Source organism: Salvia hispanica, chromosome 3, assembly GCF_023119035.1.
Source record: "Salvia hispanica cultivar TCC Black 2014 chromosome 3, UniMelb_Shisp_WGS_1.0, whole genome shotgun sequence".
Lineage (NCBI taxonomy): Eukaryota > Viridiplantae > Streptophyta > Magnoliopsida > Lamiales > Lamiaceae > Salvia > Salvia hispanica.
Window position 1 is genome coordinate 28687834 of NC_062967.1, and position 27635 is coordinate 28715468.

The 27635-nt window shown below is 34.2% G+C and overlaps 5 protein-coding genes and 1 long non-coding RNA gene across 6 annotated transcripts; 2 read left to right on the forward strand and 4 right to left on the reverse strand.

The window, feature by feature from the left end:
- Nucleotides 1–627: 627 nt before the first annotated feature.
- Nucleotides 628–3125, reverse strand: LOC125215120 (proteasome subunit alpha type-7). The gene is made up of 3 exons (XM_048116441.1): nt 2809–3125; nt 1426–1840; nt 628–945 (listed from the first exon to the last, which is right to left on the reverse strand). The coding sequence occupies exons 1-3, from the start codon at nt 2979–2981 to the stop codon at nt 781–783; spliced, it is 753 nt and encodes a 250-aa protein (XP_047972398.1). The 5' UTR covers nt 2982–3125; the 3' UTR covers nt 628–780.
- A 1134-nt stretch (nt 3126–4259) lies between these two features.
- On the reverse strand, nt 4260–5470 carry LOC125208879 (dirigent protein 1-like). The gene has a single exon (XM_048108377.1). The coding sequence runs from the start codon at nt 4952–4954 to the stop codon at nt 4388–4390; it is 567 nt and encodes a 188-aa protein (XP_047964334.1). The 5' UTR covers nt 4955–5470; the 3' UTR covers nt 4260–4387.
- A 1530-nt stretch (nt 5471–7000) lies between these two features.
- LOC125216352 (actin-depolymerizing factor 5-like) lies at nt 7001–8915 on the reverse strand. The gene is made up of 3 exons (XM_048118042.1): nt 8755–8915; nt 8403–8662; nt 7001–7425 (listed from the first exon to the last, which is right to left on the reverse strand). The coding sequence occupies exons 1-3, from the start codon at nt 8773–8775 to the stop codon at nt 7275–7277; spliced, it is 432 nt and encodes a 143-aa protein (XP_047973999.1). The 5' UTR covers nt 8776–8915; the 3' UTR covers nt 7001–7274.
- Nucleotides 8916–12456: 3541 nt separating this feature from the next.
- Nucleotides 12457–15715, reverse strand: LOC125210920 (peptidyl-prolyl cis-trans isomerase CYP21-1-like). Its single transcript, XM_048110553.1, has 7 exons — nt 15466–15715; nt 14425–14503; nt 13975–14022; nt 13627–13650; nt 13352–13534; nt 13150–13225; nt 12457–12760 (listed from the first exon to the last, which is right to left on the reverse strand). Exons 1-7 carry the CDS (start codon nt 15562–15564, stop codon nt 12583–12585), a joined length of 687 nt encoding a protein of 228 aa, XP_047966510.1. The 5' UTR covers nt 15565–15715; the 3' UTR covers nt 12457–12582.
- Nucleotides 15716–19922: 4207 nt separating this feature from the next.
- LOC125216841 lies at nt 19923–21503 on the forward strand. The gene is made up of 2 exons (XR_007175465.1): nt 19923–20282; nt 20957–21503. It is a non-coding gene; the product is annotated as an uncharacterized LOC125216841 (long non-coding RNA).
- A 2403-nt stretch (nt 21504–23906) lies between these two features.
- LOC125213158 (protein NUCLEAR FUSION DEFECTIVE 4-like) lies at nt 23907–27422 on the forward strand. The gene is made up of 3 exons (XM_048113539.1): nt 23907–24280; nt 24372–25189; nt 26805–27422. Exons 1-3 carry the CDS (start codon nt 23951–23953, stop codon nt 27277–27279), a joined length of 1623 nt encoding a protein of 540 aa, XP_047969496.1. The 5' UTR covers nt 23907–23950; the 3' UTR covers nt 27280–27422.
- Nucleotides 27423–27635: the final 213 nt, after the last annotated feature.

A 27635-nucleotide genomic window follows, 5' to 3' on the forward strand; every position in this document is an offset into this window, starting at 1 on the left:
AGCGTGGGTATTAAAGACCTAAAAGACCGAAATGCCCTTTCCATTTTTGTCTATTTCATTTTAATTTTGTATTTGAAAATTGGATTTTTATATAATCCTTTACATTTCTTTTTTTTACCTAAGTCAAAAAATTATACTATTCGGGTATATAAACTTCGATTTTGTAAAGATGGACGAGTCACATGCCACTCAACCACACCCCTTGGATTATAAACTTCCATTTTTTAATTGGGGTGCAGTTCTTAAAAAATACTTGTCCACCAATAAGAGTCTCACACTGATTTCTCGGATTTGTAAGTACAATAATGAAAAATGAGTGAAAAAATTAGTAAAAAATTAATCCTACTTTTTTATATTACTATTAATATAATTTTATAATAAAATATGAGTGAAACAAAACTAAGTACTAAAATATAATCATTACCAATAAAAGCAAATGTAACAATTATTCATGGACAAACAAAATAAAAACAGTTAATAGTTGACAAAAGGGAGTATTAGATTAACAAATTTCTCCACGCCCTAGTGAAATCAAAACACTCCCTCCATAATAGAAACATTTCTTTTGAGCACGGACGTTAAAAAAAGGGTTAAGTGAACGAGAATATAAAGCATGAAATAAATCGATGAACATCAAACTATTCTTCCTTCGAGTAATGATCATAAGCAGAAAAATAATCCTTGGCACGAATCATTTTAAATAAAGCAACAACAGACCATAATCTGCAATACAAGTCCGTAAAAGTTATAATGTGAACCATTTAAAAGAAGTAGAAGAACTTAAGATTCCTTGGTTGCCGGGGCCTTCTTTGCAGCTTCTGCAGCCGCCTTCTCCGCTTCTATATCAGCAACTATGGCGTCAATTTCAGCTTCTTCGAGTTGGCGCAGTCCGTGCTCTCTAGTCATTACAGCAACTTCGATGTTCTTTCCTCCGCTTTCAACAACCTTCAAGCAAGATGACAGAAAAATCCTTAGACGTGTAAGCAAACAACGCATTTGCAGTATGTAGATATTCTTACCAAAATACCAAGTTACGGAAAACACATCCCAAGCAGGTAATTTTACCCCCATCATATTGCTCAGTTTGCAGAAAAGATGTAATCAGCATACTCTCACAAGTTCCAGAAATCTGCTATTTACCCGAACAACTAATTGGCCTTCGAGAATCCACTCAGTGTCATGGATGGGAGTCGAATCATACACACCTATTCTACATTTAGTTTTATCATACCTCACAGACCACTCATATTATAATTCACAATAGTTCAATTTAGTGAGTAAAGGAATGCCTATGGACCTCTTTGAATGGAAAAATATCATGTCAATTGTCAAGAACGAATAAGACGAATAACATGCTTGGTAGCGAAATAGCACAAACATGGTAATCACAAGTGAAATAAATTTTGAGATTCAATGATAATATACCTCAAGTAGAGCCCGGATGGCTAACTTCACAGTTTCTTGGCCAGATGTTTCGGTGTAGTTCTTCTCAAGAAACTCTCTGATAGAGTTTGAGTTTCTCCCAGTAGCATTGGCCTTCCATGCAGAAAAAGTGCCTGACGGATCTGTCTGATACAGTGCTGGAGTACCCGTATGTGGATCGAACCCAATGATCAAGGTTGAAAGGCCAAAAGGTCTCACACCACCACTTTGGGTGTACTTCTGTTGAAGACCAGCAATGTAACGAGTTATGTATTCAACGGTTACAGGATCCTCAATCGTAAGCCTATAGCTCTGGCATTCTATACGCGCCCTATTTATCAAAACGCGAGCATCTGCCTTCAGGCCTGCACATGCCAGCGCGATGTGATTGTCTAGGTTGACAATCTTCCTCACTGACCTGAGAGATGCCAAATAGAAGTAGGTATTAACAGCAAATAGGCTTTATAAACCTACCAAATTTGAAGTACAGATATATTGGATTCAAAATGGAACAGCAAAGAAAACATGTAGATGATTCGTAACTTGTAAACAAAATTAGACAATTTAACAGGTTAACAAACAATATCCGTAGTCTACAGACATAAGAACTTCTCTTCTAGTATACAATCACCTTAGCCTAGAGAAACCTCAGGGAATGGCGAGAGAAGAAATGGACTACGGAGTACAACATTCAGGAATACAACTGATTCTCAAAATGGTTCTGAAGAATCTGAACCATACATTAAGTTAATTTTCTTTCGGAAAAAATGCCAACCATTTCAAAGACCCTTTTCTAAACACACACAAGTATTCAATCAGCATCTCTCTAAATCATATGATCATCGTGTTCACTTCTGTGTTTTGCAAAACCAGTTCGGAAAAAAGCATTCTCTGGCATTTTCTTAGCTCACTACAATCCAAAGTTAAAACATCACAAAACTCGGTTCATTATGTCATTCTACACATCAAACCAAGCTTTAAATTATTTTCTTTTCATCAACAGGCAAACCTAACCAGACACAGCAATGAACACTAACTAAACTGATAAACTCAAGCTAGAGACACAACAATAATGAACAAAGCTCAATCCGGAATTGAATTTACCCTACAGCTATGGAACAATCAGTACAAAGAAAGACGTAGTCAGACAACAGAAAATTATAAAAATTGAAAAAAAAAATAGCAATTCATACATAAAGCCGCAAGCAAATGAATTATGAAAAAAAAACTCATAAACACAAACGAAATAAATTAAATATGAATAGCAAACCCTAAACCCTAAATAGATCTCATGATACATCTAAAACCGCAAAAAATTCACTCGACAGTGAAAACAATATTTCCCGATCTGCAATCACGCGTGTAGCGGAGAGAAAATGAATAAACCTCGAATCCTGCAGCTTAGGAGTAGACTTTTTCTCGACGGCGAGTACGATGGTGTCGGAGCCGCGAACACCGACGGCGGCGTTACCCTTGCGCACCGCTTCGAGAGCGTACTCCACCTGAAATAGGTGGCCGTCGGGGGAGAAAACAGTAATTGCTCTGTCGTATCGCGCCATATCTCAACAATCTATCGATCTGCCGGAATCTCTTTACGTTTCTGCTTCGAAGTAGTGTGATTTTGGTGATTCGAAGAGGAGTGAGGAAGAAATTGAAGGAGTTTTAAGAGAGAGAGTTCAACGGAGCTTGGGCGACACGATAAATGGGAAATAAAGGTTTGTGTTGTGTTGAAATCGCTATTTTGGTTAACGACTTCGGAGTTTGGGTGAATATCATTTTTAGAAGTGATAATAGTAGTAGCGATTTAATATAATCTATATATTTAATTAAACATTCAGGAGAAAATAATGAAATTTATTATAGATTTATTATTATTATTATTATTATAACTATGTACTCCCTCAGTCCACGAAAAATATAGCGCATTTGTCATTTTTGGTTGTCCACAAAAAATAGAACACATTTAAAAAAGTGAAAGTTTTCAACAACTTTTCTCTTATTTTTTCTGTTCTCTCTTATTAATAATATGGACCTTACATTCCATTAATATTACTTCTCATACTTTTTTTCCCTTTTTCTTTTACTAATAATATGGACCTCACATTCCACTAACATTATTTTTCTCTTATTTTACTAATTTCGTATTAAAATTCATGTAATTTATAATGTGTCCTATTTTTCATAAATGAGCGAGCATAACGTATACAAGAAAATGAAGGCATTTTCTAAAACTGAAAAAGAAAAGTTGAGATTCGATAAATGTAAGCATTTTTGTAATCACATCAAAATAAAAGCAAATTAGCCCATTCATCGTTTTTTGATCGAAACTTAGCATGGCCCAATTTGTTTTTAAAACAAGGCCTTGTAGCCCAACTCAAAAATCTAGAGTGAATAATAATGATTTAAATTTGTATTAAATTTTGATTAGTTTCGAACAATTTAATACATTAAATTATGATAATTTTTGATACTCAAACAATTCGGTTTTGGTAAAATAAATATTCTTTATTTGAAAATACATATCATTTGTTTATTATCAAAAGATATTATTTTATATGTTGTGTGAGATAATTGGCAGAAAAAATATATTTTGTGATTTGATATTATGTTTTCAAATTTTGTCTGATTACCAAAATTTTATGAATTAAACTACTATTGTCTCGTAAAGCTTGATTTTCCTCCATATGCCATCTATTCTCATGCAAAAGTATTTATGCATTTGCCAAGACATCAACTAATTACCCCAAAAAATACATGTAAATTTTATTGTGGTGGTTCTCCACATACTTAACATATTAATTAGAAAGAAAACGTCTTATCAAGGCACAATATTATGATTCCTAAGTTATATTTCATTTTGAAACACGATGTGTCACGCTGAAGAGTACAACAATATTGAATTTACAAACCTGAATTCCCGTAAATCAACAGTGTTCTCAACATTGTTAACCAAAAAAAAAAAAAACTAATGCGATAACAAAACATTACGATCCGTATGATACACAACCGCATCGTACTCGTACACATTACAAACACCAGCGGGGTCCATGAAATAAGTCCTCGTGAGAATATAACCGGTAGCCATCCTAAACGCGGCAGTGCCACCCACGATCGAGATCTCCCTGACCTCATGGGTCAGGGGGTTCCGCCCCAGAATGCTGAGCGTGCTCCCCTCGTACTCCCCCTTGGTGAATACGAGGTTCAAGACCATCACGAGGGCCCTCTCGTGAAGGTCGGCCTGGCCCACGGTCCCCTGTAGGCGCCCGACCTCGGGGGAGTCGAGGCCGGGGCCCGAGGTCACGAGGTTGTCGAGCACGAGAAACTTGCCGAACTTGGACGGGAGGACGTCGGTTAGGTTGCAACGCGCCACCGCCCACACGGTGGGGCTGTCCCCGCCGATGAAGTCGTGGAGGTAGAAGCGGAGGCGCGTGACCTTCCTCTTTTCGCCGGTATGCATTGATTCCGTCTGCGGCGGCGGAAGCCACAATGATGACAAAAATATCACTAGGATTAGAGTGTTAAGTTTTCCCATGGCTTCCTTTTTCAGCTATTTTTTCTTTTCTATTGATTTGAAAAGGGTGAAGATCAATTAATTTTTTTCATGCCAAAATACAATATATTAGACTTTAAAGCTGATCAAGAACATTACAACTCTTACATAATTTAAGATCTAGATCCGTTGAGTTTGCTCTTTTTTAATTGTTGGACATTTGACTCGGAATAATGCAGTATTATACTCTTTCTCAATTAAACAATTTAATAAATACTATTTAGCTCATCAAGAAGAGGTTGGAGAATATAATTCGTTTTTCATTGATTGGAAAAGTCCAAAATAAGTTAGTAAAAACAATTATTTGTAAACCATAAAAATTGAAATGATGTTTAAACTATTTCCTTAGAAAGGAAGTCATAAAAGGGAGGGTTATATTTATAGGAGTGAAGTACATAACCTTTCACTTTCGCACATAAATGATACATGATCTTTATTTTATATCGTTTTTGGTATCCATGACAAAAATAACCCTAGATACCAAATATGTGATTTTTTTGTTATGGAGGATATTTTTGAAAATTTCAATTAAATAAAACCAAATATGTGATTTTTTTTTCTTCCTTTCTTATTTCTTTTTTTCTTCTTTAGTTTATTATTCTTTCTTTTTTCTTCATTTTCTTCTTTCTTTGTAGTATTTTATCTTTCTTTCTTCTTTCTTTTTTTTTCCTTAGCTTATGTTTCCTCTTTTTTCTTTTCTCTTCTTTTTCTTCTTTCTTTCTAGTGTTATATACACACATCTAATTGCATTCATTCAGTAACAAAACACCTAATTATTTAGTGTTTTAATTAGATTATTTATACTCATTTTATGGTTGAAATACCTAACTAAAAGTATTCAACTCTTTATCATTATCAATACAATTCACAATTTTAAATTTTGATTAAGACTATATGGATTAGTTATTAATTTAATATAAAATAATAATAATTATTTATTAATTACTACTAGTTTTTACTATTATCATAATAATATTATTATAATAATTAAATATAATTATAACTATAATTATGATTAAATTTATTTATATGATATTAAAAAAAATAAATTAATTATAAATTATAACATCAAAATAATAATATTAATATTGATTAATGATAATAGTATAAAGAGTGAGGAGAATGAGAAATGCCCAAAATATCCTTTATGATAATAGTATAATATCACTTTTGGTACTAGTTTTGTCAATGCCCAAAATATCCTTTATGACACCAATGGAAAAATGAATTTGTTTAGAGGGTATTTTGGGGTGAAAATTGCATCAGGTATCAAAAATGTGATTAATAGTTACCAAAAACAATATAAAATAAAGATCAGATACCATTTATATGCGAAAGTAAAAGATCAGATACCGTTTACGTAGTTCACTCTATTTACAGCATCCAAGACCTCCATGTGATAAAATCAATGTCAATATCTATGGGTAATAAATGGGGAAGGAACATTGTCCTTTTCAAATCCACCACAACTAAAATAATATCTAAATTATTTTGACACTGGCCCCACCAAATACTAGTAGTGCATTACATATTTTTGATTAATCATGAATTATAGTACATGTACTTTATATTTGAATAAGACCATTAATGGAAATTGCCAACTAAAAAGTCAAATACTCCTCCACCCTCCTCCAAATATATAAAGAGTAATTATAATTGAAAATTACATTAAAAAGATGTACTAGTAATTTCTTAAATTTGAGATATGAGTCATCATCATGATCATGGGATAAATGAGAAGTTTATTGACATTTTAATAAAAAAAAAATAAAACAAGAAAAGGATAAAGTTTACCCAAAATAAGAATAGTAGGGGGAAAGTGGGCCTAAAATACAATAAAAATTACTTTACCCACACACAATTATTTACCTTTTGTGGCAACTTCATCTCATCTTATCTTATCATTATTGGTTAGGTATCTATCCATCCATCAAATAATTAGTAATATATGATATGATATCAAAGTTAAAAGATAATGAAGCAAATAGTACAAAACAACAAATGAGGACAAAATGAAAGGAACAAAAATGAAAGAAAAAAATAAGGTGCTTAGCTGTTAAACTATGCATAATTGGTAAATTAAAGATTGTTTGCCAAAAATTATTACAAAAGTGATTTACTGATTAACACAATTAGCACCACATGCTGTAAAAGGGTGATGGATGGGACACACTAACAAGAAGAAAGCATAGGTTTAACTGAGTGGGGATTATTTAATCAAACTAGGCGATTTGATTATTAGTATTATAGTAATTCTCAAACATGATTTGATTTAAGATAATTATGAAAATGGTAAACAAAACTATTTAACTCTTTCCTTAATGACATCGAATCCCATCTCAGTTGGATCAGTGGCTTGCAATTCGTAGTGAATTCCATCCAATGCTCTCCTCAATCCATCTTTGGATGTTGCGTACAATATTTTTGCTCTTATTCTTGATGCTGTTGGGGCCCTGCAATTTAATATTCAATGTGTCATCATGAGAAAAATAGAAACAATAAAAATGTACACATTCCATTAATATTGTCTAATACTATCAACCATCTGGTGTAACGTCACACTCAAGATGACACATTTTCTTTAATAGAATGTGTAATTAACTCGCCACTTGACGCACTAAACGATAACGCGTAAAATTTTTGTGATGAAATGGATATGTTTGCTTTGAATCCCACGGATGAAGCAATAGTTCAATCACCATTTATGTTAGAATTCTAAGAAAGATTTTAACAATAACAAATATAAGAAATAGAATTCGTGAGATCAAATATAATGAAGAAGGTGACAACACCTCCGAAAGTCGAATTTAAAAGAATTTTCAAATAGAAGGTAAGACAACTCCTAAAGTCGAATTTAAAAGAATTTTCAAGCCTCCAACTCGACTATATAATCGATAGTAGGATTAATTCGACCCAACCTGACTCTGCCAACTATATGAATTTAAAATTGAGATGCTATCTACTATCGGTTGGTGTGTATATATATTTTTAGTCACCAAATGTTTTATAAATAATAAGTAGGGGAAACTTAGGTTAGTAAATTATATGCAATTTTAATATTTTTTGATGGACTAAGAGTCATTAACAAGCAAAATGATGAAGCATATACATAAACTTCTTTTTAGGCAAAATAAATAATATAGAAAAACATATTTAAAATTATAGTTTCTCTACAAAGATAAGTCCTATAGTATTAATCTGATAGTATTTCAATTAAAAAGATGCATAAATTTCATTATAGGCAAAATATAAGCATTTATAGAAAAACATGATCAATGCTATGACTGCAGGAGGGGTAAAATCGTAAATAAACAGCCAAGATAATGCGCACACAACTTGCCGACTGCTCCACCGCAGGCACGACAGCAGAATTCCAGTAATTCAATTCCTCATTAAATGAAAACTCAAGCTATTAATGGATCGCAATTACCAGGCGATGAAGAAGATCTTGCTCTTGCGGCAGTTGTCGACGGAGACGAAGTCGAAATCGAAGACGGCGTAGCGGCAGTCGTCGTTCGGCAAGGCGGCCGCCATCTCGTCGTAGCCCTCCCCGGCGGCGCCGACCTTGTCCACCGTCAGCCGCTTCGAGCCTTCGTCGATCTTAAACACGATGTACCTCGACACTTTCTTCCACTTCATCTCCATGAACGAGTTCTTGCACTCATCCGTCACTCGCATCCCCATCGTCGCCTGCAAAATCACATCATCGCACCATTTTCTAATCAATTAATCAATCAATTGATCCACAATCTAGAGAGAGAGAGAGAGAGAGAGTTGTTTACCATCTTGAAAGCCATCGCCATTGTAGTTGGGGAAATTTGGGGGTTTCCACTTAGCTTTTCTGTGAGATAAGGTCGGAGAGGAGAAAATGAGAATGGTTGAATTTTTGAGGGAAATGAGTTTATATATAAATCGGGATTAAGGAATGGTCCCTCAACTTTGTCATATTTACATACAAGGACCTCATCTATTCATCCCCGATTCGCTACGATATTTAATGAATTATTTAATTGCATTTTGCTAATAAAGACTTTTCTTAATTAATTTGGATTTTGTAATGGTATGTACACACTTTGTTTTATTTCACTTGTTTTGATTCCCATCCAACTTAATTGCGGATAAACTTGAAATCCTATATTTAATTTATTTTTAAAAAATATTTTGGAAAAAGTTGCTTTATCAATCTAGATTGATATCTCATTGGCATCCATTGATATCCTAATTATGTAACTGCTTTATGTCACAAATCATTATTGTTTTTTCAATTATACTACATTGTTAGAGCGTTTTGATTGGTTGGTTCAAAAAATTGAATTCGTGAGATCAAACACACTAAAAATTAGTATGATTTATTGATCTTAGGTAATTCAAAACATTAATCATCGGTACCCTTGAGCGAAAGTTCATTGGCTTCGACTAAACATTTGAATCTTGTCAGTTGATAAGTTCATTATGCCATATGTATTCATGTGCCAATAAAAGAGATTCAACAATTAGTATTTTTTCTGCTTCACTAGTTAGAATTTCATATGGAAGAGCTACCTAAAACTTAATAAGCTTTTTGTCAAGAAAGTGATATCATTAGAGATTATGATTCTTTAAAATATAGTTTCTATATATTGTTTTGTGTTTGAAAATATCAAAAAAATTATTAAAATTGTAAATTTATACTATTAATTAATTAAATTCAATTAATTGATTAACATTATAACAGAATGAGCTAAATTGATATAATAATATATTGCTACCAAGATTCATAATTCTATCAATTACAATAAATTTTCTTAATAAGTTATTCCTGGATAACATAAAATAATCAAAATTATAAATAATATAATGGTAAATATCATTACTATCATAGTTATAGTTACTTATTTATTATTCTTATAATTCAATATAGTTATCAATTATTGAAAACTTTATTATTATTAAAAAATTATCTTAATTATCTTACTAATTATTAATTAATGGTTATATTATTATAATTATAATTATAAATTGTATATTGTGACTCTATTTTTATTCTCGTTCGGTTAAGATGTGGTGCAATGATCTTCATAAAAAAAATAGATAGCGAAAGATTAGCATAACAAAACTGCAACCCGTTGAGACAAGAATATCGTTCCATGGAATCAGCAACAAAAGTTGGAATCAATGAAATATTCTAGCATTACGGATCAACAATGAAATCGGTCGACCCTAAAACTCCACATGAATCAACCATTAAATAGGTAGTATTGTCAATCTCATTAGATCTTATATGATCCAGGCCAATAATGTCTTGGCATACTTTAGTCCTTATCACATGTCCATGTGATATTTTATATACATCATTGTGTAAAATTAACATTTAATCTCAATCTAAGAGTAATGCCTAAATAGGATGATTAAGTTAATTATTGGTGAACATGGATTAATTATTTACTGAAATTGTGGAGAATGAAGTATGGGCATATGCACAAAGAAGTGAAATCTAAGAATGAGATGTGCACAGAGATTGCTTGTCCAAAAACGTTACTTTATCATATCAGCTAACACTTTATTCCTCTCATTTATTTTTCTTTGACAATCAAATTATGAGACACAAGTTAGATCAATAAAAGATGTAATGAACTTTTTCATTCTAATTTCTATATTTTAGTTGCATTGCTAACTATAGTAGGTAGTATTAATGAAAAAATAGGCCCAATGAAGTAAAGATAAATTTTAATAAATTAATTGAACGTATTGTTCTTGAGGAAATACCTCATCTTAAAAAGATAGTGTTAATAGTATAATAATTAGTAAATGTAATGTGAATCGAGTCTGAATTTAGAGCTAATAAAAGCCGAAAAATTTAAGTAATATATTTGCAGACATTGACAATCTTATAATGCGGCAAATCCGCTCTAGCCCTTTGGATATGTGGCTCACTGTCAATTTCGTCCATCATCCATGGTCAGCGAGGGCTGCCACACTGCCCTCTGACCATGACGACCTTCGTTCTCTGTTGCACAAGTTTTGTTACACGAATCTACCACTATTTGCGTGGAGAGGTGCAACTAAACTTCAAAATTTATTGATTGATGCAATCTATAAATATTCAATATTGTAAGATTTGATGAAAGAATCGAGGATAGTTTGATAATCAACAAAAGCTAAAGTCTAACAATGTCTATAAAATATAAACCAGTGGATGTGCTTAATGAGTTGACACTGCACCCTAATGTTGCCCCACTATCTTTTACTCCCTACTCACCAATATGAGTGATTTTCATGTGGGGACGGAAATCGAAGGTTTCAATTTCTCCAAAGGTGGAACCGAAACTGGCCCGACTAAGTTTGAGGATGTGAACAGAGTGTTATAAATAAATACATACTCCTATATGAAATCATCCAACACACGGACAAATTCAGAACATAACTATGAGAAATCCATGGGTGAAAATATTTGTAGCTTAATGTGAGTTAATGAACAAAGGTAAGAAAAGTTTTTTTTTTAAGTTTTATTAGAGTGAAATTATGATTCCCTCTTATTCAAAAAGTTGGATCTGAAAGTTTTTGCTAGCCGATTGTAAGGAAAATTAGGCCCCTCCTGGCAGTCTGCGACTGGGAGTGGCAGCCACCAAATCCGAAGCTGAGATTCTCACACATGATACGGGTTGAAATTGGAGTAGTAGAGTTGATCCGACAACAATTATACTAGCAATCTTATAAGCAAGAGAGACAAAAAGAAAACAGCAAAAAGTGGTTTGAGTAATAGACCACAAAGTAGTGGACTCACATCTAAATATGTGAATAAATATGTGGTAATCATGCATTTGCATGTTTCTATCAGCTGGGAGCCACCTGGCATTGCATGTTGCTCGTCATTTTAAAGATGATCAATTATAGTTCCTCATTTAACCCTATTACTACTATAATGGCTCTAAGCCACAACTAAGTGAGTGATTCAACATGAAATATCTTACTAACTAAGTTGCGTTTCATTATGAAAACTACTCAAATTTGTTGTACTAGACTCCCACTACATTTCTCTCTCGAATTCTACATATCTATTGATTCAATCTCTACTCCCTTTGTCCCTGTTAGCAGTCCCATTTACATTCGACAAGGGTTTGAATGAATATGTTAGGTGTGTTATGAGTGAAATAAACGACTGAAATGTGAGTCACTTTATACTCCCTATGTCCCATTAGTGTTTTGGATTTTTTTTTTAACGAAGATTAAGAAATAAAAATTTAATAAGTTAAATGGAACGAGAATAAAGTAGGAGAGTCGTAAGAGATTTAGTGTATTGTATTTTGCCGAAAAATGAAATGACCCAACTTTAATAGGGATGGCCTGAAAAGGAAGTGACACAACACTAATGTGAATGAGGGAGTAGTATTTTATAATGGAATTTGAGTAAAAATGTCAAAATAAGATTATACTAACAAATACTCCATATCTCAATTGCTGCACACCCCTGAAACGCATTTAATTCTTCCAAATTATACTATAGCTTAACAAAATATGCTCAATGTTATAACTTAACAAACATGATACAGAATAAAGCATAGTCCCAAAAGAAAGAAATAATTAGTGAAATTAATAAGTTAACCTGAAATATTGCTGCTACTGACTGATTTTCATGTTGTCGAAGCCCGATTATCTTCATCCCACTTGCCCTTCGGTATCTCCCCAGAATCTACGATGATAACCTTCTTTCTAGGCTTCCCACTATACGTTCCCGCACCTCCCTCGATGGCATATACAGCATCCATGCCGTCAATGACTTTGCCAAAAACAACATGCTCATTATCCAACCTGCACAATATTCAAATTACATAGGGAATTTTGATGCTAATATACACCTACAAGACTCATACTGAGAGAGAGAGAGAGAGAGAGAGACAGAGACAGAGAGAGAGGCCATGCTGCAGGTATAATTCTACACGAACTGATTTATAGTCGAGAAATCATTTCCTTAGCCTAGCCAAAAAAAATACAAGCAGAAAATTTTGTTTTGAATATAAGAGCATTTGAATTCCAAAAAACTGACTTCTCAACCATAAATTAGTTCAAGTGGTAAGATGAATCAGATCCTTAGCTTGATCTAGGTGATTTCTTTTCTTTTCTTTTTTAATAAAAAATGGATTAGATGTCCATAACTCCATTCATGGTTGCAAAAACTGGAATACAAGACAAAATATTACCAGTATGTCTTGACCGTTGTAATGAAAAACTGTGAACCATTGGAATCAGGCCCAGAATTCACCATGGACACCACGCCTGCATATATCATGTTAAGATTTTAGGTATCTGTGTGCATATTCTTGTTGGCGAGGTTTATGCAGAACCCCACAACTAACCAAAAGAGAAGGTCAACTGAAGTCAGAACGCTACAAGATAACAAACCTGGATGCGAGTGCTTCAGCTTGAAATTCTCATCACGGAAGGTACCACCGTATATAGATTGGTTTCCTTTCCCGTCTCCAGAAACAATGTCTCCGCCTTGAATCATGAATCCGGGTATAATACGATGAAATGGAGTTCCCTTGTAGTGTAGAACTTTCCCATTGGGGGCTTTACCCATCTCCCCTGGTTCCAGAAAAAAGTAGGACAGTGAATAAGGCAGAACATGACACACACACCACGTAAAACTTGAATTATGTTTTAGGTATTGAAGATACCTGTACACAAAGCCCTGAAATTCTCTGCAATGAAAAAATTGATGCAATTATATATTAATGTTACCCAAAAACTACTCCCTCCGTCCCATAATAGATGACACATTTAAGAAATGACACGGAATTTTAGGAGAAGTTGTTTTGTGTGTTAGGTGAAAAGAAAAAATAATATATTTATATTAATGTGAGAGAGAGCTTTTTCAAATAAAAGAAATGTGACATCTTTTGTGGGACAAACAAAAAAGGAAAGTGTGACATCTATTATGGGACGGAGGAAGTATAAGGTAGTTATAGCATAAAAACAAAGTATCAATTGCATAAAGAAGTTCAAGTAGAAGACAGATGCATTACCCACAGTCTTTGGCACAACTTGACCATATAATCCAATAGTTATCCGCCCTGTAGGTATTTAAGGGAAAAAGGATTAACTCCAGATGGAAGGCATAAAGGAAATAAAATTACTACTACTATGTGTTTGCGAAACAATAACACATTCAGAATAAAGTTTCTTCCTTTTCGTCAAAATTTTGCAGGATGCAATGCTAACTCTCATGTATGAACATTTTAATATTCAAAGGGGGCTGCCGCAGAAAATGGGTCTTAACCACAATTGTTTTTTACACTTGCACATGCATAAATCGCATAAATAGTACTTCGAATAACCCTCTCAAACTAACAGCATATTAGACACATCATGGTACAACCCAACTTGGGAAAATGGTACAGCAAATTCAAGAGGAGCATTAAAAGGATGGTTTGCACTTTGCAAACAAAAATACCAAATCTTACGAGGGACCATACCTACACGTTGCTTGTCTACATCAACATCCAAAAATACTCTATGAGTGATTTCATATACCTCCTCTGGTCCTGCAACCTCCTGGAGATATAAAGAAGAATCATGAAAATAATATCAACAACTCTTGACCTTCTACTTGATTTCAAACTTTAGGTGACAGGTAATGATAGTAAGATGATAAACAGAACTGATACTCTACCAATCGTGTTGACTGCTGCGAATGTTGAGATGACTATTTAGTATTTACGTACTCTAGAGCATTCTACCAATTAACGAAACAATCAAGTTCGCACCAGAGCATCAAAATAACAGAAACATATGAAACATGATGGTGCACAGTAGTCAAAGTTTCATACAAAATCCATTTTTTCAGAGAACATCCATCATACAGACCTCGAAAACAAAGTCAATACTGCTTAAACAATGACCGATGATGCAAAGAAACCATGAAATACATTAACAGGATACACGTTCTCAGTGCACGAGTTTTAGTCTAGTTAAGTTACCACACAAGAATTTGATGATTGTAACACTACTTTGCTACTACAAATGGTTACTGATGCCTAAGATTTCGTGTTTCTCGGTACAAATCTCACATTTCAAATTTTTAACAGGAGCTTTCGGCTGCTGGCGTCTCGTTAAATTTTCGAGAGGCTTAGTATATAACTGACTAATTGAGTCCTGGCTACGAAAAGCAAACACTCAAATTTCCAAACCTACTGCTTACATTCATATAGTTCGAACTACCAGCATTATGAATCTATGATTCCTTTTCTTTCAATCCGCATAATAAATCACCCAATCTATCCAATCATTTGTGGAGAAATCATCGTGTCCAACACTATAATCAATTCTTCAGTCGCATTTATTCAAATTCAGCTCAAAAAACACACAAAGCAACAATTTCTTCAACAAAAAACACATCAATCCACCAACATCATCAAGCAATTAGATCGAAAAGGCAGATAATTTCTGATCCAGCTCGATCATAAAGCAATAAGTTCCAAACAAAACAACAACTACAGATGCATTCATAATCATACCTGTGGCGAAAATGAAAGGAAGAGGAAGATGAGAACCAAAGCCACAGCAAAAAGCAGCAAAATTTTAGGCTGAATCAACACTGAGATATCCCGCCTCATCTCTCAATACTTCCTCCTTCCATTAATCACCCAAATCATCCGTATTTTCCACAACAAGTACTGCAGATTTCACTAGTTTAACACAAACCGATGAATTTCAGGTGTCAGAGAAATAAATACTGATGGAATCGACAGATCAATTGATAGAAATAATCGGAAAAAGATTTCTAAGCATAGATTGGATCGGTTTTAAATGGGCCGACACCGAATATTCAAACAGTTCAGGCCCATATTTGAAAAGTCCGAAATTAATTTAGTGGGCCCATTTATATTTCAGTTTAACCGTACATGTCTTTTTCTTATCACAAATCTTTTTCTCTTTTTCCAAATCATTTAAATCTCATCACCAATTCTGATTGTCGCAATCAAATATCATTGAAATATACCGCTCCATCCGTCTGCGATTACAAATCTCATTTTTCTATTTGGATGCATTTGTGAGTAAAAGTTTCTGTTTATTTTTTCTGTAAATAATAAATTAATATCGTATTTCACTAATTCATTCCACACTGGTATAAAATTATAGTATAAAATTAGTTTTAAGTAACCTACATTTTTTAAAACACGTGTCGAGTTAAAGTGAAAAAATGGTAAAATAAAATAAGAGAGAGAATAATGTAGTAAAAAGTCTTCACTACATTATTCTCTCTTACCCATTTTTTCACTTTAACTATTTATTATCAGTTTTACAAAACGAGTGCACAAAATAACTGGGTCTACTAAAATGAGACGGAGAGAGTATACAGTAGTATAGTAGATAAGACTAGTGCCTTATCTCCCTCACAAATTCATAATCATGTTATCTTGTCCGAAATAATTCTTTTATTTCTTTGAAAATCCGAAATGATTCTTTTATTTCTTTGAAAAAAGACAATTGTCTAATGACGAAACCATATCGAGTCGGGGATCGATCGATCTCACTGTCAATTATAGAATCGATAAAAGCTTATTAAATTCATCTTTAAACGAAAAATTGAAACAATAACTATCTTTATTAATTTAAGTTTATAAACACTGACACATAAATATATCAGTTCAGTTTAATCAGTTCAAATCTAAAACATTTGATCTCAAGGATGTATACATGCTCCATTATTTCATCCTAAAGTGACTCACACACACGTAGTTCACTCATAATTGTAGAATAGGTGATTTGAACCATAGTCTGTGTAGTATTGATTAAAGGGGAAACATTTTATCAATGGATCCAATTTGAACCACACAAGTATGTTTTATTTTTGGTGTTCTTTTATAAAATTCGAGGAAAAAATTATTCAGTAGAATTCGATATTAAGACAAATAAATAAAATCTATTTAATTAAAGAGAGTACCTAAATCGTAACTAGATGATCACATCATCATCATTGCCATATACTCCATCATATATACTAACACACATAAATTATAAATTGCGTAAAATATAGTAGTGATTGTAACTTCTGTTACAACAATTATCTTATTTGCATGGTTCATTGCATCATAGTATCACAACTTCAATTCAATTGCGTGCAAATTATGTACATAGATATATATTATCACGCTTGCATGTCTCCACGTATGATTTAATCATGTTCTATCTCAATAGCCTTCAAATGAAGCAAAATTTTACTAGGTGATGAATATCAATTACTTATTCCTGGGGTTTTGTTAAATTGTGCACTCTTTGTTTTCCCTACCGCGTGCTATGATCCAAAATTGTGTTCATACAAAATACAAATACATATCTTGCGGTACATGTTACGACGTGATAATAATACTCTAACATTGATCGCAAAGTAACGAACACTGACGTTTGAGTTTAGCGAGCAGTTTGATGCTCCCCAAACCCCAACTTTTTTCTGCAGTGGCCGTATTAAAATTAAGGGTTAATAGTCATTCAAATCATAAAATTTGGCCTATGAACTTTGAAATTGAAATATTAAATCACGAAGTTTCAATTTTTCTCATTTGTCTCATCCATGCACAAAATGTCATCTTTTAACGATATTAAACCGATGTGTTTCATCAAAATAAGTACTACTATATTTTTTCTTTTCTTTTCTTTTTTTAATTTTCTCATCTCTCTTCTTATTTTATTAAAATATTGTTGTTTTTAACATACAAGTAATTGAGTTGAAAATTTATAAATTTCAATATTCATGAGACAAACCAAAATTAGATTTAACTTTGTAATTTAAATGGCTATTATCCTCAAAATTAAATGTGAACCGCAAAACCAAAATCGCAAAATGCATAAACACTATTTAATTCATGAGTAGTGATTTAGAGACATAATGTCTCCAAGACATAATACCCTTATGGCATTTTGACATAGATATAAATTTTATAATGACTACTTTACCCAATATCATATTAAATGGATACAAATCTAATTAAGGAATATTAAATCAAATTAAATATCTTTATCTAAATGCATATTTATTGATTTGATTAGAGATAAGCTACAATCATGCTCGAAACTTTTTACATGTTTACATATCAATTTTTTCATATTAATTTTATACTATAATATTTATTTTAAAATCATGAATTCAGATTATAAATTAGTTACTATAATGCATACTAAATTATTATTTAATAATAAAATAATTTGATAATTTCATATATTATTATTTTTTCAAATAAATTTTTATCTAATTAGTTGATAATTTAATTATGAGTTATTTTCTATTTTTATATTATACTTTCATAGCCGATTAATTTTTTTTTTTGTTAAATTTCTTATTCAAATTTGAATTGTATGATTAAATAATAGTAGTAGTTATTATGATGAATCATTTATTTGCGTTATCTTTTGTATTTTTGTATTAATTTTCTTAACTTTTATCACATGTAATATTCTTTTTATATTTTGATTGACAAGTACTAGTTAGACTTCGACTCTATAAAATTATGCTTAGAAAATTAACTTTATAATGTTTGAAAAATAAAAAATTATTATATTTTTTAATACGAAAATAATTGGATGAATCAACTTTTCTCATTTTAGATTATTTAATATATCGTACATCAACTAATTATATTAAGAATTAAGAAAATTAAGAATTGTAAGCTCCATTAATTATATCCTTTTGTAGTTAGTAATTATAATATAAGAAAATGAGAAGATTTTAAATATAGGAGTATTAGTTAACAACATGTGATTTTTTTTTTGTTGAGTTGTAATTCCAGAAATAATAGTAAAAATGAAATGTAAAAAATTAATATTAAAATTTTAAAATTTTTAAAATCAAAATTACGTACTCAATTAGTATGAAAATCAAAACTGCATCTCAAATAATTTTAAAATCAAAATTGCATACTCCAAATTTGTTGCTACATGATATAGTAAAATTTCAATATTTAATAAAGAAAAGTAAATATTAATTATGGTCAATAATAGCATTAACAATGATGTAAAAAACTAATAATTTAAAGTTATTTATATTTTGAAATATAATTTAATTTTTCTTGATACAGTAAATTTAGTTAAGAACTCTATATTTTACAAATAATCAAATTAACCTTATCAAGATCTTAACTAATACTACTTCCATATATAAACGCAAGGCCAACAAAGTACATATACAAATATTAAATTTAATTTAAAATTAAATATAAAATAAAATTACTACTTTAATCTCATTATGTCTTATACATTATGTCTCCAAAACATTTTTCTTAATTCATATATGCCTCCATACAGGGAGAGATTCAGATGAGAACACATACTTTTGCGTTGTAGACATATATTCAATTATTAGATCACGAAAAACTTATGGTAGATTCTCTTTGTGGATAATCCAATTTTTTATAGGTTCAAATCTCATAGGCATTAAAATTTTCATAAAATTCTAGTGCAATTAAATTAATTATGAATGTAATAATTTCACACTTTGGTGTGTTATTCTAATTACTATACGTCTATACGGTTCGATAGTAACAAAAAATTTCCTTATAATATTTCATCTATTTATAACAAAAGATCGTTTTATATACTAATGCATTATTGTTATCTACACCTACACCCATAAAAATGTAATTATTTACGACAGAATTCATAAATTATATACACTCGATCAACGGCTAAAGGAAATTTATTTAATGTTTTTGTATTTTTCTCCTAAATGGGTCCGCCATTATTATTTGCTAGTTGCATTTTGACAATAAATAAAAGTGAGAGCGAATGAAGAAAATTCAGTGCCATTAATTTTGTTGTGTTATATTTCAAAGTCTGCAGATATTTTTATGCACTTTACGACCTTAATTAAATTATTTCGTTTGTTTGGTTCAGATTTCATACGACTCAATTGTAATACTCCGTATAAAACAATAAGAGTGATGATACAATAAATATATATATTGAAGAAGACAAAACAAAAATTCTATACTTAGGGTTCGTTTGGTAGCTCGTATAAACTCATATTACTCCAAAAAAGGCCCAAAGAGTGGTCAATATCTCACCTTCTCCAGCATTTGGTAGCAACCGATTTTATCAGCGAACCCGGTACAACAGTTTCGGATCTCAGTGAATTGCGTAATAAAATCGGCGAATCCGGCATATCACTATCGGGGTAAGGTTGTGGTATAACATATTCTCCAATTCGCCGATTCGTGTTCTCCAGATTTATGCCCAAATTGCCCTTCTATTTGCAATCCTCGTCTAAACAGCACAATACCTAACATTCACAATACGCTCAGTCGCGGTGAGATTCAGGTTTCTGACCTCCACAGGTAAGGTAAGCCGCCACACTGAAGCTTGTATGAAACCTTCAATTTTCAATTTTTGGGTTTCACACAGTGGTGTAGTGTCGATTATTTCAGGTTTCTTCATTTTGTTTTCATTTGTGTTGAATCTATTTCCTAATTGATATGTTAATTTGATCACCAGATTTTATGTTTTGTGTGTTAATAGAGATGAATAAAGTAGGAGAGAGAATTAAGTAGTCAGTCATCTTCGTATTTAGAGAAAAAAAAAGTACAGTCATCTTTGTTGGGAAAAAGGGTACAACTCAGTTTGATCAGTTGGGATTGGTGTTGTGATTTTGTTTTGGATTTAGGTTTCTTTGTCTTCTATTTCTATGGTGATTGATAGAGTAGCCATTCTCACTGTTGTACGGAGTAGTAGTTGTTTTCGAGTTCATCATAGATAAAACTCAACAATTTTTTATCACTTGTGTTGGGTGTTGTGATTTTGTTTTGATTTAGGTTTGTTTGTGTTCGATTGTTGTAGTTGTCATTGAGTTCAAGTGAAATTCTCAATTTTGATCACTTGGCTTTTGTTTGGATTTGGGTTTCTTTGTTTTTGTTTTCTTTGGTAATTGATTAGAGTAATGTGAAGATTGGGGGTTTGTATTTTTGCACCAGACATCTGCCAAATTTGAGCAAATTTAAGCTGATTATGTTTGTCTAGTTATCTGAAGCTGCACCTGGCCGTGAAGCAGTATGAATATGGATTCAGGGTGTTCATGTTGGCGTTCTGCATCGTGCTGGTTTCTGATTCATCGGAGTTTCTTCAGACTACTGTTTCGAGACTGGTGTTGATCGCAGTTGGCGCTGGTGTCTGCTTAGTCATGAATGTCTGCATTTTCCCCATTTGGTCCGGTGAGGATTTGCACAAGCTGATCGTGAAGAACTTTAAAGGGGTCGCCACGTCTTTGGAAGGTGAAGATCGAAGTAGCTTCACTTGGACGATACTCTTCAAAGTGGATTTGTGGTGGAAGGAATGCAAGGAGAAGGTGCTTACATGGTGGTAAGGTGGAGAAGATGGCGCGAAAGTGGAGAGGAATCCGCGCCACTCTGCAAATGTAGCAGGGACGACGAGGGTGTATGAGTAATTTCCTTAAAAAATTAGGGACATAAAAGTCTTCGCAATATTTTTTCTATTTTGTCTGCGCAATGTCTATTTCTACCAAACGAAGGATTAAGTGAGAAAAGAAAGTCAACCAAATTCTACCAAATGAAGGATAAAGTCGTATTACTTATTTGTAATCACTGCAAAAAGGTTTATGTGGATATTTAATAAAAGCTCATAAACTGAACCAAACACACCCTTAAATAAAAATTGATTGATTTATTTAATCGTTTCCACTTCAAAATGTCTACACAATTTTTGGGAAATACTATAAAGCTATATAACGTCTAGGAAAATAATGTATGCTTCGAAATATAAATTCCATCCTAGAACTAAAACAAAAGGCTATAAATATACATCTAGAAATAAATTATTTCACCATTTCCCCCCATAATATAGAGTAGTATTAATTAGAGCCACATTAAAAATCTCACCGTGAATATCGAAAAAAATCAAATACTTAGGCCAACCACTCTCTTTCCCTGCCACGTTAATAGCACTAAAAATCCACCTGCCACATCAGATTTAGGCAAGCCGCAAAAAAATTATTCAAAAAATACTACATTTACTGAATTAAAATTACGATTAAATTACGGAATTAAATTTACGAGACATATACGGGAAAATTCATTAATTGCATTAAAAAAGGTACATAGATAAAAAAAAATACATAATAAAGAAAAAAATCTGATCTTGTAGCCGAATGTGTAGGCCCCCTTTCAGCATTTACGCCTCTTCCACTCCCAATGCATACAATCTATGCCGCCTAACATCCCTGGGAACCCATGCTTCTCCCCGGGCATCCAGCATCAAATTCCGATAATCTTCGGGAGTAGGGCTTCGAAGGTACTGCTCTCCGAATATGTTGATCACGCCCTCACAGAAATACTTCACATTCCTGTGGCTGTCGACTTCCATCCGATGTGGGAGTGTACTTTCATCCCACATGTCCTGGCCGCGCCTCCGCAGCCAACCGCCCGATTGCGTCGCCATGCACTTTTGAATGGGGTGTGGGCTTCTGGGTCTCCGCCAACCGCATCGTGCCCGAAGCGGAAACACAGATATCGACGCTCCAAAGCGTCAACGATACGCATAAACAACTCCCCGCGCATTCTAAAATGCCGCCGAACATGTTTGCGGGAAACCGCGGGTTCTCTGAAAAGTAGTCGTCATACAGTCGCCGCTACGCGGATCGGCTAGCCGGCATTGGAGATGCTCTTACACTGAAAAATTAAAATGTTGTTCAGACTTCAGATTATCGTTTTATTTTATCATAATAATCGAATTTTCTTGGTTTTCTTATTTTTAATCTTCCTTTTTTTTACTATCCCTTTTTATCTCTGAATTGACTAAAAGTAGTTTTGGTAATTACTCTTAATTAGTAATTATGAAAAGAACCTTAGAGCATCCCCATCCGTGCTTTTAGCTAAGAGCACGGAAGTGGGCCCGGACATACTTTTACTGCTTGTCCTTAGCTAAGAGCACAACACCCACATCCGTGCTCTTAGCTAAGGACAAGTTCAAGGGTCCCACCATTCTATTATTCAATTTATATAAAAACATTAAAAATATCCGGAGTACTATTACAAATTATAAAATAATTAAAAATTACATAATTCAAATCCTAAAAATTAAAAAATACATAACTAAAATCCTAAAAATTAAAAATTACGTAATTAAAATCCATAAAATTAAAAAGTATGAAAAAGTATGAATGAGAGATAATTTGATGTTAAAAATGGATGATTAATGTGTGTATTTATAGATGATTTTGGGATTAAAAAAATTCACAAAAATAAAAAAGAAACGTCTATAAACGGCTCTATTTTTTTGGGAATCCAAAAATATTTTTTTTTATTTTTTGGTATTATTTTGAATTATTTATGAATTTTTTAAAAAATAAAAAATAAAAATCGAATTTTCCAACGTTAATGCCGTTGGCCAATAAGAAGACGCCACGTATGGCTGCTCAGCGGCACGGACGTGCTTTTAGCTAAGAGCAGCGCCGTGCCGCTGGCACGGACGAACGAGCTCTGTCCAGCGGCACGCACGGACGGACGCACGGACGAGCACCGCTGCGGATGCTCTTATTATTAACTTGATTGATACAGAAATTTTGGTAATATTTTCAAAATCCAGTAATATACATTATACACGATCCTCCATTTTTATAATTACGTAAATTTTAATTTTGTATTATCGACGTTTAGTTTATAATACTATATTGTTTTTTATTATTCTCATAAATAATTTAATTTTTAATCATAACTAATTTATATTAGTAATTTATTATTGTTGAAATAAATATAAATATAAAATATAAATATAAAAATGAAATAAATAAATAAATAAATTATTTATATATACGCGTATCCTGACCCACCACGTACGGGATTAGTACAACTCCAATTTGTATTTATAAATAAAAAAATAGAAAAAGTCGAAAACTGAAAAATCCCTTTAAATAAAGGCTTATCTCACACCACATTCAAATTCAAGCTCTCTTTTTTTTTTTCTCTTCATTTCCAAAAAAAAAATTTCACGCATTTCGCCATGGGTGTAAAGCTCTCGCCGGCGTCCCCCGCCGGAAAATGGCTCGGCTTCGTCACCGCCGTGTGGGTGCAAGCCATTTCCGGCAACAATTACACCTTCTCCAACTACTCCGACGCCCTCAAAACACTCATGGGACTCACTCAGCTCCAGCTCAACGGCCTCTCCGTCGCCAAAGACGTCGGCAAAGCCTTCGGCATCTTCGCCGGCCTCGCCTCCGACCGCCTCCCCACCGCCGTCATCCTCCTCATCGGCTCCGTCGAAGGCTTCGTCGGCTACGGCGTTCAATGGCTCGTCGTCAGCGGCCGAATCCAGCCTCTTCCTTATTGGGCGGTAATTCCTCACTCATTACGCGTATTAAACCCTAATTTCAACGATTCGAGCGAAATCCCCAATTTTTGACCGCGAATTGATTCCGATGCAGATGTGTGTCTTCCTCTGTATGGGGGGAAACAGCACGACGTGGATGAACACCGCGATTTTGGTGACATGCATTCGCAATTTCCGGAAGAATCGCGGCCCTGTTTCGGGGATCTTAAAAGGCTACGTCGGTCTGAGCACCGCCATCTTCACCGACGTCTGCTCCGCGCTCTTCGCCGACGATCCGGCGAAGTTTCTGATGATGCTCACCGTCGTTCCCCTCGTCGTCTGCCTCTCCGCCATGCTCTTCCTCCGCGAGATCCCGCCGTCGAAGACGGCAACCGAGGAAGAGGAGGAAACGAAATTCTTCGGCGTAATCAACGCAATCGCCGTCGTAATCGCGATCTACCTCCTCGCATTCGACGTCACCGGCGCTCACGGACGCCTGTTCTCGCAATTCTTTGCCGCGATTCTCCTGATCCTCCTCGCGTCGCCTCTCCTCATCCCGATTTACCTCCTCACGAAGAATTTCGCCTCTTCTCGTCGCGAATCCGCCGACGTGGAGCGGATCGCGACGGAGCCTCTGCTCGAGGCGGCGCCGGAGGTGGAGAAGGAGGCAGAATCGGTTACGGCGGCGGAGAAGAGGAGGCCGGTGGTGGGGGAAGAGCACACGATTAGCGAGGCGATGAAAACCGCGGATTTCTGGATCTTATTCGGGTCGTTTTTGTGCGGAGTTGGAACGGGTCTCTCGGTTTTAAATAATCTCGGGCAAATGGGTCGGGCTCTCGGGTATTCGGATGTATCCATATTCGTTTCCCTCACAAGCATATGGGGATTTTTCGGTCGGATCCTATCCGGGTCGGTTTCCGAATACTTCATCAAGTAAGTTTTAGTAATTCTGTTATATTACGTCAGCTTTCTTTTCCCTCTTATATTTATTTTAACGCGTGAAAATATTAAAATAATATATGCACTATAAATAACCTTGGACTAGATCACTAGATTTAGGATCGTGACGTTGATATTTTGATACGATCTACTCGATATTGGACCGTATATATGCGCAATATCTATTATTCACCAATTATCTTAAATTAAATGAAAAGGTTGAATCACTTTATAATGTGACATAGTAAAATAATATTTGTGGCTTTTTCCTCCATCTTTTGTGTTTTCAACGCGTGAAGGAATAAATTCTATGCTTCATTATTAAGTTTATTTTTTCATTTTTGGGGGAGAACTTGCTTATTTATTAAATCTTGAAATAAATGATAGTACCTCTGTCCAGAAAAAAGTGTTTGAAATTTTGTCAGTGAAAATGCAATCCATCACATTAGAGCATCCGCAATGGTCGGCTAGCGACCGGCTAGCCAATTCGTCGCGCTAGCTGATCGGCTAGCCGAACCATTGCAATCGGCGAGGACGAAATCGGCGAGCGGATCGGCGTGGGCTGGCCGATCGCTCGTCGCTGGCCGATCGGCTAGCCGCCATTGTGGCGGCCCGATCGGCCAGCGCTATTTTTTAAAATTTTTTTAATTCTTTTTTTTATTCTTTTTTTTATTTTTGAAAAACTATATAAACGCGATTTTCTCTATCTCTAAATTTCTGTGCAAGAGCAACATCTAGCGATGGACAACGTTCGGCTAGCGGCAAACTATAACGGATTCGAGGCATACTAACATTTTTTTATGTATTTTTTTAATAAATTAGTGAGGAGTAGAGTGGGGCGGTGGCTCGTGTGTGGAAGCCCAGATTTTTTTTTATTATGCAATTTTTTTTATTTTTAGTTAATGTACTTTTTTTTAAAAATAAAATTAATGAATTTTCCCGTATATGTCTCGTAAATTTAATTCGGTAATTTAATTGTGATTTTAATTCCGTAAATGTAGTATATTTTGAATTATTTTTATTACGGCTGGCCTATGGCTGGCCTAAATCTGATGTGGCAGGTGGATTTTTTAGTGTTGCTGACGTGGCAGGGGAGAGAATGGCTAGCCTATTGCTGGCCTAAGCACCATTGCGGATGCTCTTAAATAGAAACATATAGTAAATAAATACTTAGAAACTAATTTTGGTGGACGGATCAAACTATAACAATTATGTCATTTAAAAAATGCAAGTAATACCATCCACCTTGATCTTCCTTTTCTCTTCGACCTTGATTTTTATATGTATTGTGGACTTGTGGTCCAATATATTAAAGGGGGGGAAAGCTCTCTTACTATTCTATCTCTTTCCCGTATAAGACTCATCAAGTCATCGAATAGTCATAAAGTGGGGTAATTTATCTTAAATGACCGGGTTCGGGTTCAAACAATATTTGAATTAAAGTTAGTGGAATGTAAGTTCCATAGTACTATTAGTTTTATAATAGAACGTGGCTGTTTTGTTTTGGCGGATGGCAAAATGAGAACGATGAGACATTATATCGCGAACAAGCTTTGTTTATACATTATAGTGTGAGGAATCAAAACTGATGAAAATATTACCTCCGCAGGAGGGCTGGAACACCCAGGCCAGTTTGGAATGCGGCTTCACAGATTCTAATGGCAGTTGGCTACGTTGTGCTGGCCATGGCCATGCCGGGGTCACTCTACGTGGGCTCGGTCGTGGTTGGGATCTGCTACGGCGTGCGCCTCGCTGTCACGGTCCCGACTGCGTCGGAGCTATTCGGCCTCAAGTACTTCGGCCTCATCTACAACATCCTCATCCTCAACCTCCCGCTGGGCTCGTTCCTCTTCTCCGGCCTGCTCGCAGGTATCCTCTACGATGCCCAGGCGACGAGCACGGCCGGGGGCGGCAACACGTGCATAGGCGCCCATTGCTACCGGCTCGTGTTTGTGGTTATGGCGGCCGTGTGTGTCGTGGGGTTCGGCCTTGATGTGCTGCTGTCTATGAGAACTAAATCAGTGTATGCCAAGATTTATGCTAGCAGAAAATGTAAGAGAGCTTCATCTATTATTGTTCAATAACTCTATAGAGATTGAGAGAGATGGCTAGTTGGAAGTTTAGTCTCTATTGTAAATTTGTGTGTTAGTTTTGGTATTAGTATATACTACTAAAATGTGATATATTACTAAAATTTTTGGTATTGGTACATACACATTACATGTTACGGCAAGTAAAAAAGTACTCCGGAGTACTACACTAGCAACAAAATCTATAATGATGTCTAAGAATATTCTGAGTTGTATTTGATATTACTATGATCTTAAAATTGTTTACAGCTCAACTCAATTCAGATAGCATTCATATCATTTTCAAAATTTTAAATACTACTAACTCCGTCCACAAAAATTTGTCCCATTTTTTCATTTCTGTCCATCCC

What these genes read in the sequence shown, in the direction of transcription:
- LOC125216352 (XM_048118042.1), bottom strand. Translation starts at nt 8,775, where the DNA reads ATGGCGATGGCTTTCAAGATG. An exon ending in TGGCGATGGCTTTCAAGATG is followed by an intron (nt 8,663 to 8,754) that starts GTAAACAACTCT and finishes GTGATTTTGCAG; the next exon opens with GCGACGATGGGGATGCGAGT. An exon ending in AAGATCTTCTTCATCGCCTG is followed by an intron (nt 7,426 to 8,402) that starts GTAATTGCGATC and finishes ATTAAATTGCAG; the next exon opens with GGCCCCAACAGCATCAAGAA.
- LOC125210920 (XM_048110553.1), bottom strand. Translation starts at nt 15,564, where the DNA reads ATGAGGCGGGATATCTCAGTGTTGATTCAGCCTAAAATTTTGCTGCTT. An exon ending in TGTAGACAAGCAACGTGTAG is followed by an intron (nt 14,023 to 14,424) that starts GTATGGTCCCTC and finishes AAATACCTACAG; the next exon opens with GGCGGATAACTATTGGATTA. An exon ending in GCTGAAGCACTCGCATCCAG is followed by an intron (nt 13,226 to 13,351) that starts GTTTGTTATCTT and finishes TGATATATGCAG; the next exon opens with GCGTGGTGTCCATGGTGAAT.
- LOC125213158 (XM_048113539.1), top strand. Translation starts at nt 23,951, where the DNA reads ATGGGTGTAAAGCTCTCGCCGGCGTCCCCCGCCGGAAAATGGCTCGGC. An exon ending in AGCCTCTTCCTTATTGGGCG is followed by an intron (nt 24,281 to 24,371) that starts GTAATTCCTCAC and finishes ATTCCGATGCAG; the next exon opens with ATGTGTGTCTTCCTCTGTAT. An exon ending in GTTTCCGAATACTTCATCAA is followed by an intron (nt 25,190 to 26,804) that starts GTAAGTTTTAGT and finishes TTACCTCCGCAG; the next exon opens with GAGGGCTGGAACACCCAGGC.
- LOC125215120 (XM_048116441.1), bottom strand. Translation starts at nt 2,981, where the DNA reads ATGGCGCGATACGACAGAGCAATTACTGTTTTCTCCCCCGACGGCCAC. An exon ending in CCTAAGCTGCAGGATTCGAG is followed by an intron (nt 1,841 to 2,808) that starts GTTTATTCATTT and finishes GGCATCTCTCAG; the next exon opens with GTCAGTGAGGAAGATTGTCA. An exon ending in CCATCCGGGCTCTACTTGAG is followed by an intron (nt 946 to 1,425) that starts GTATATTATCAT and finishes TCTTGCTTGAAG; the next exon opens with GTTGTTGAAAGCGGAGGAAA.
- LOC125208879 (XM_048108377.1), bottom strand. Translation starts at nt 4,954, where the DNA reads ATGGGAAAACTTAACACTCTAATCCTAGTGATATTTTTGTCATCATTG.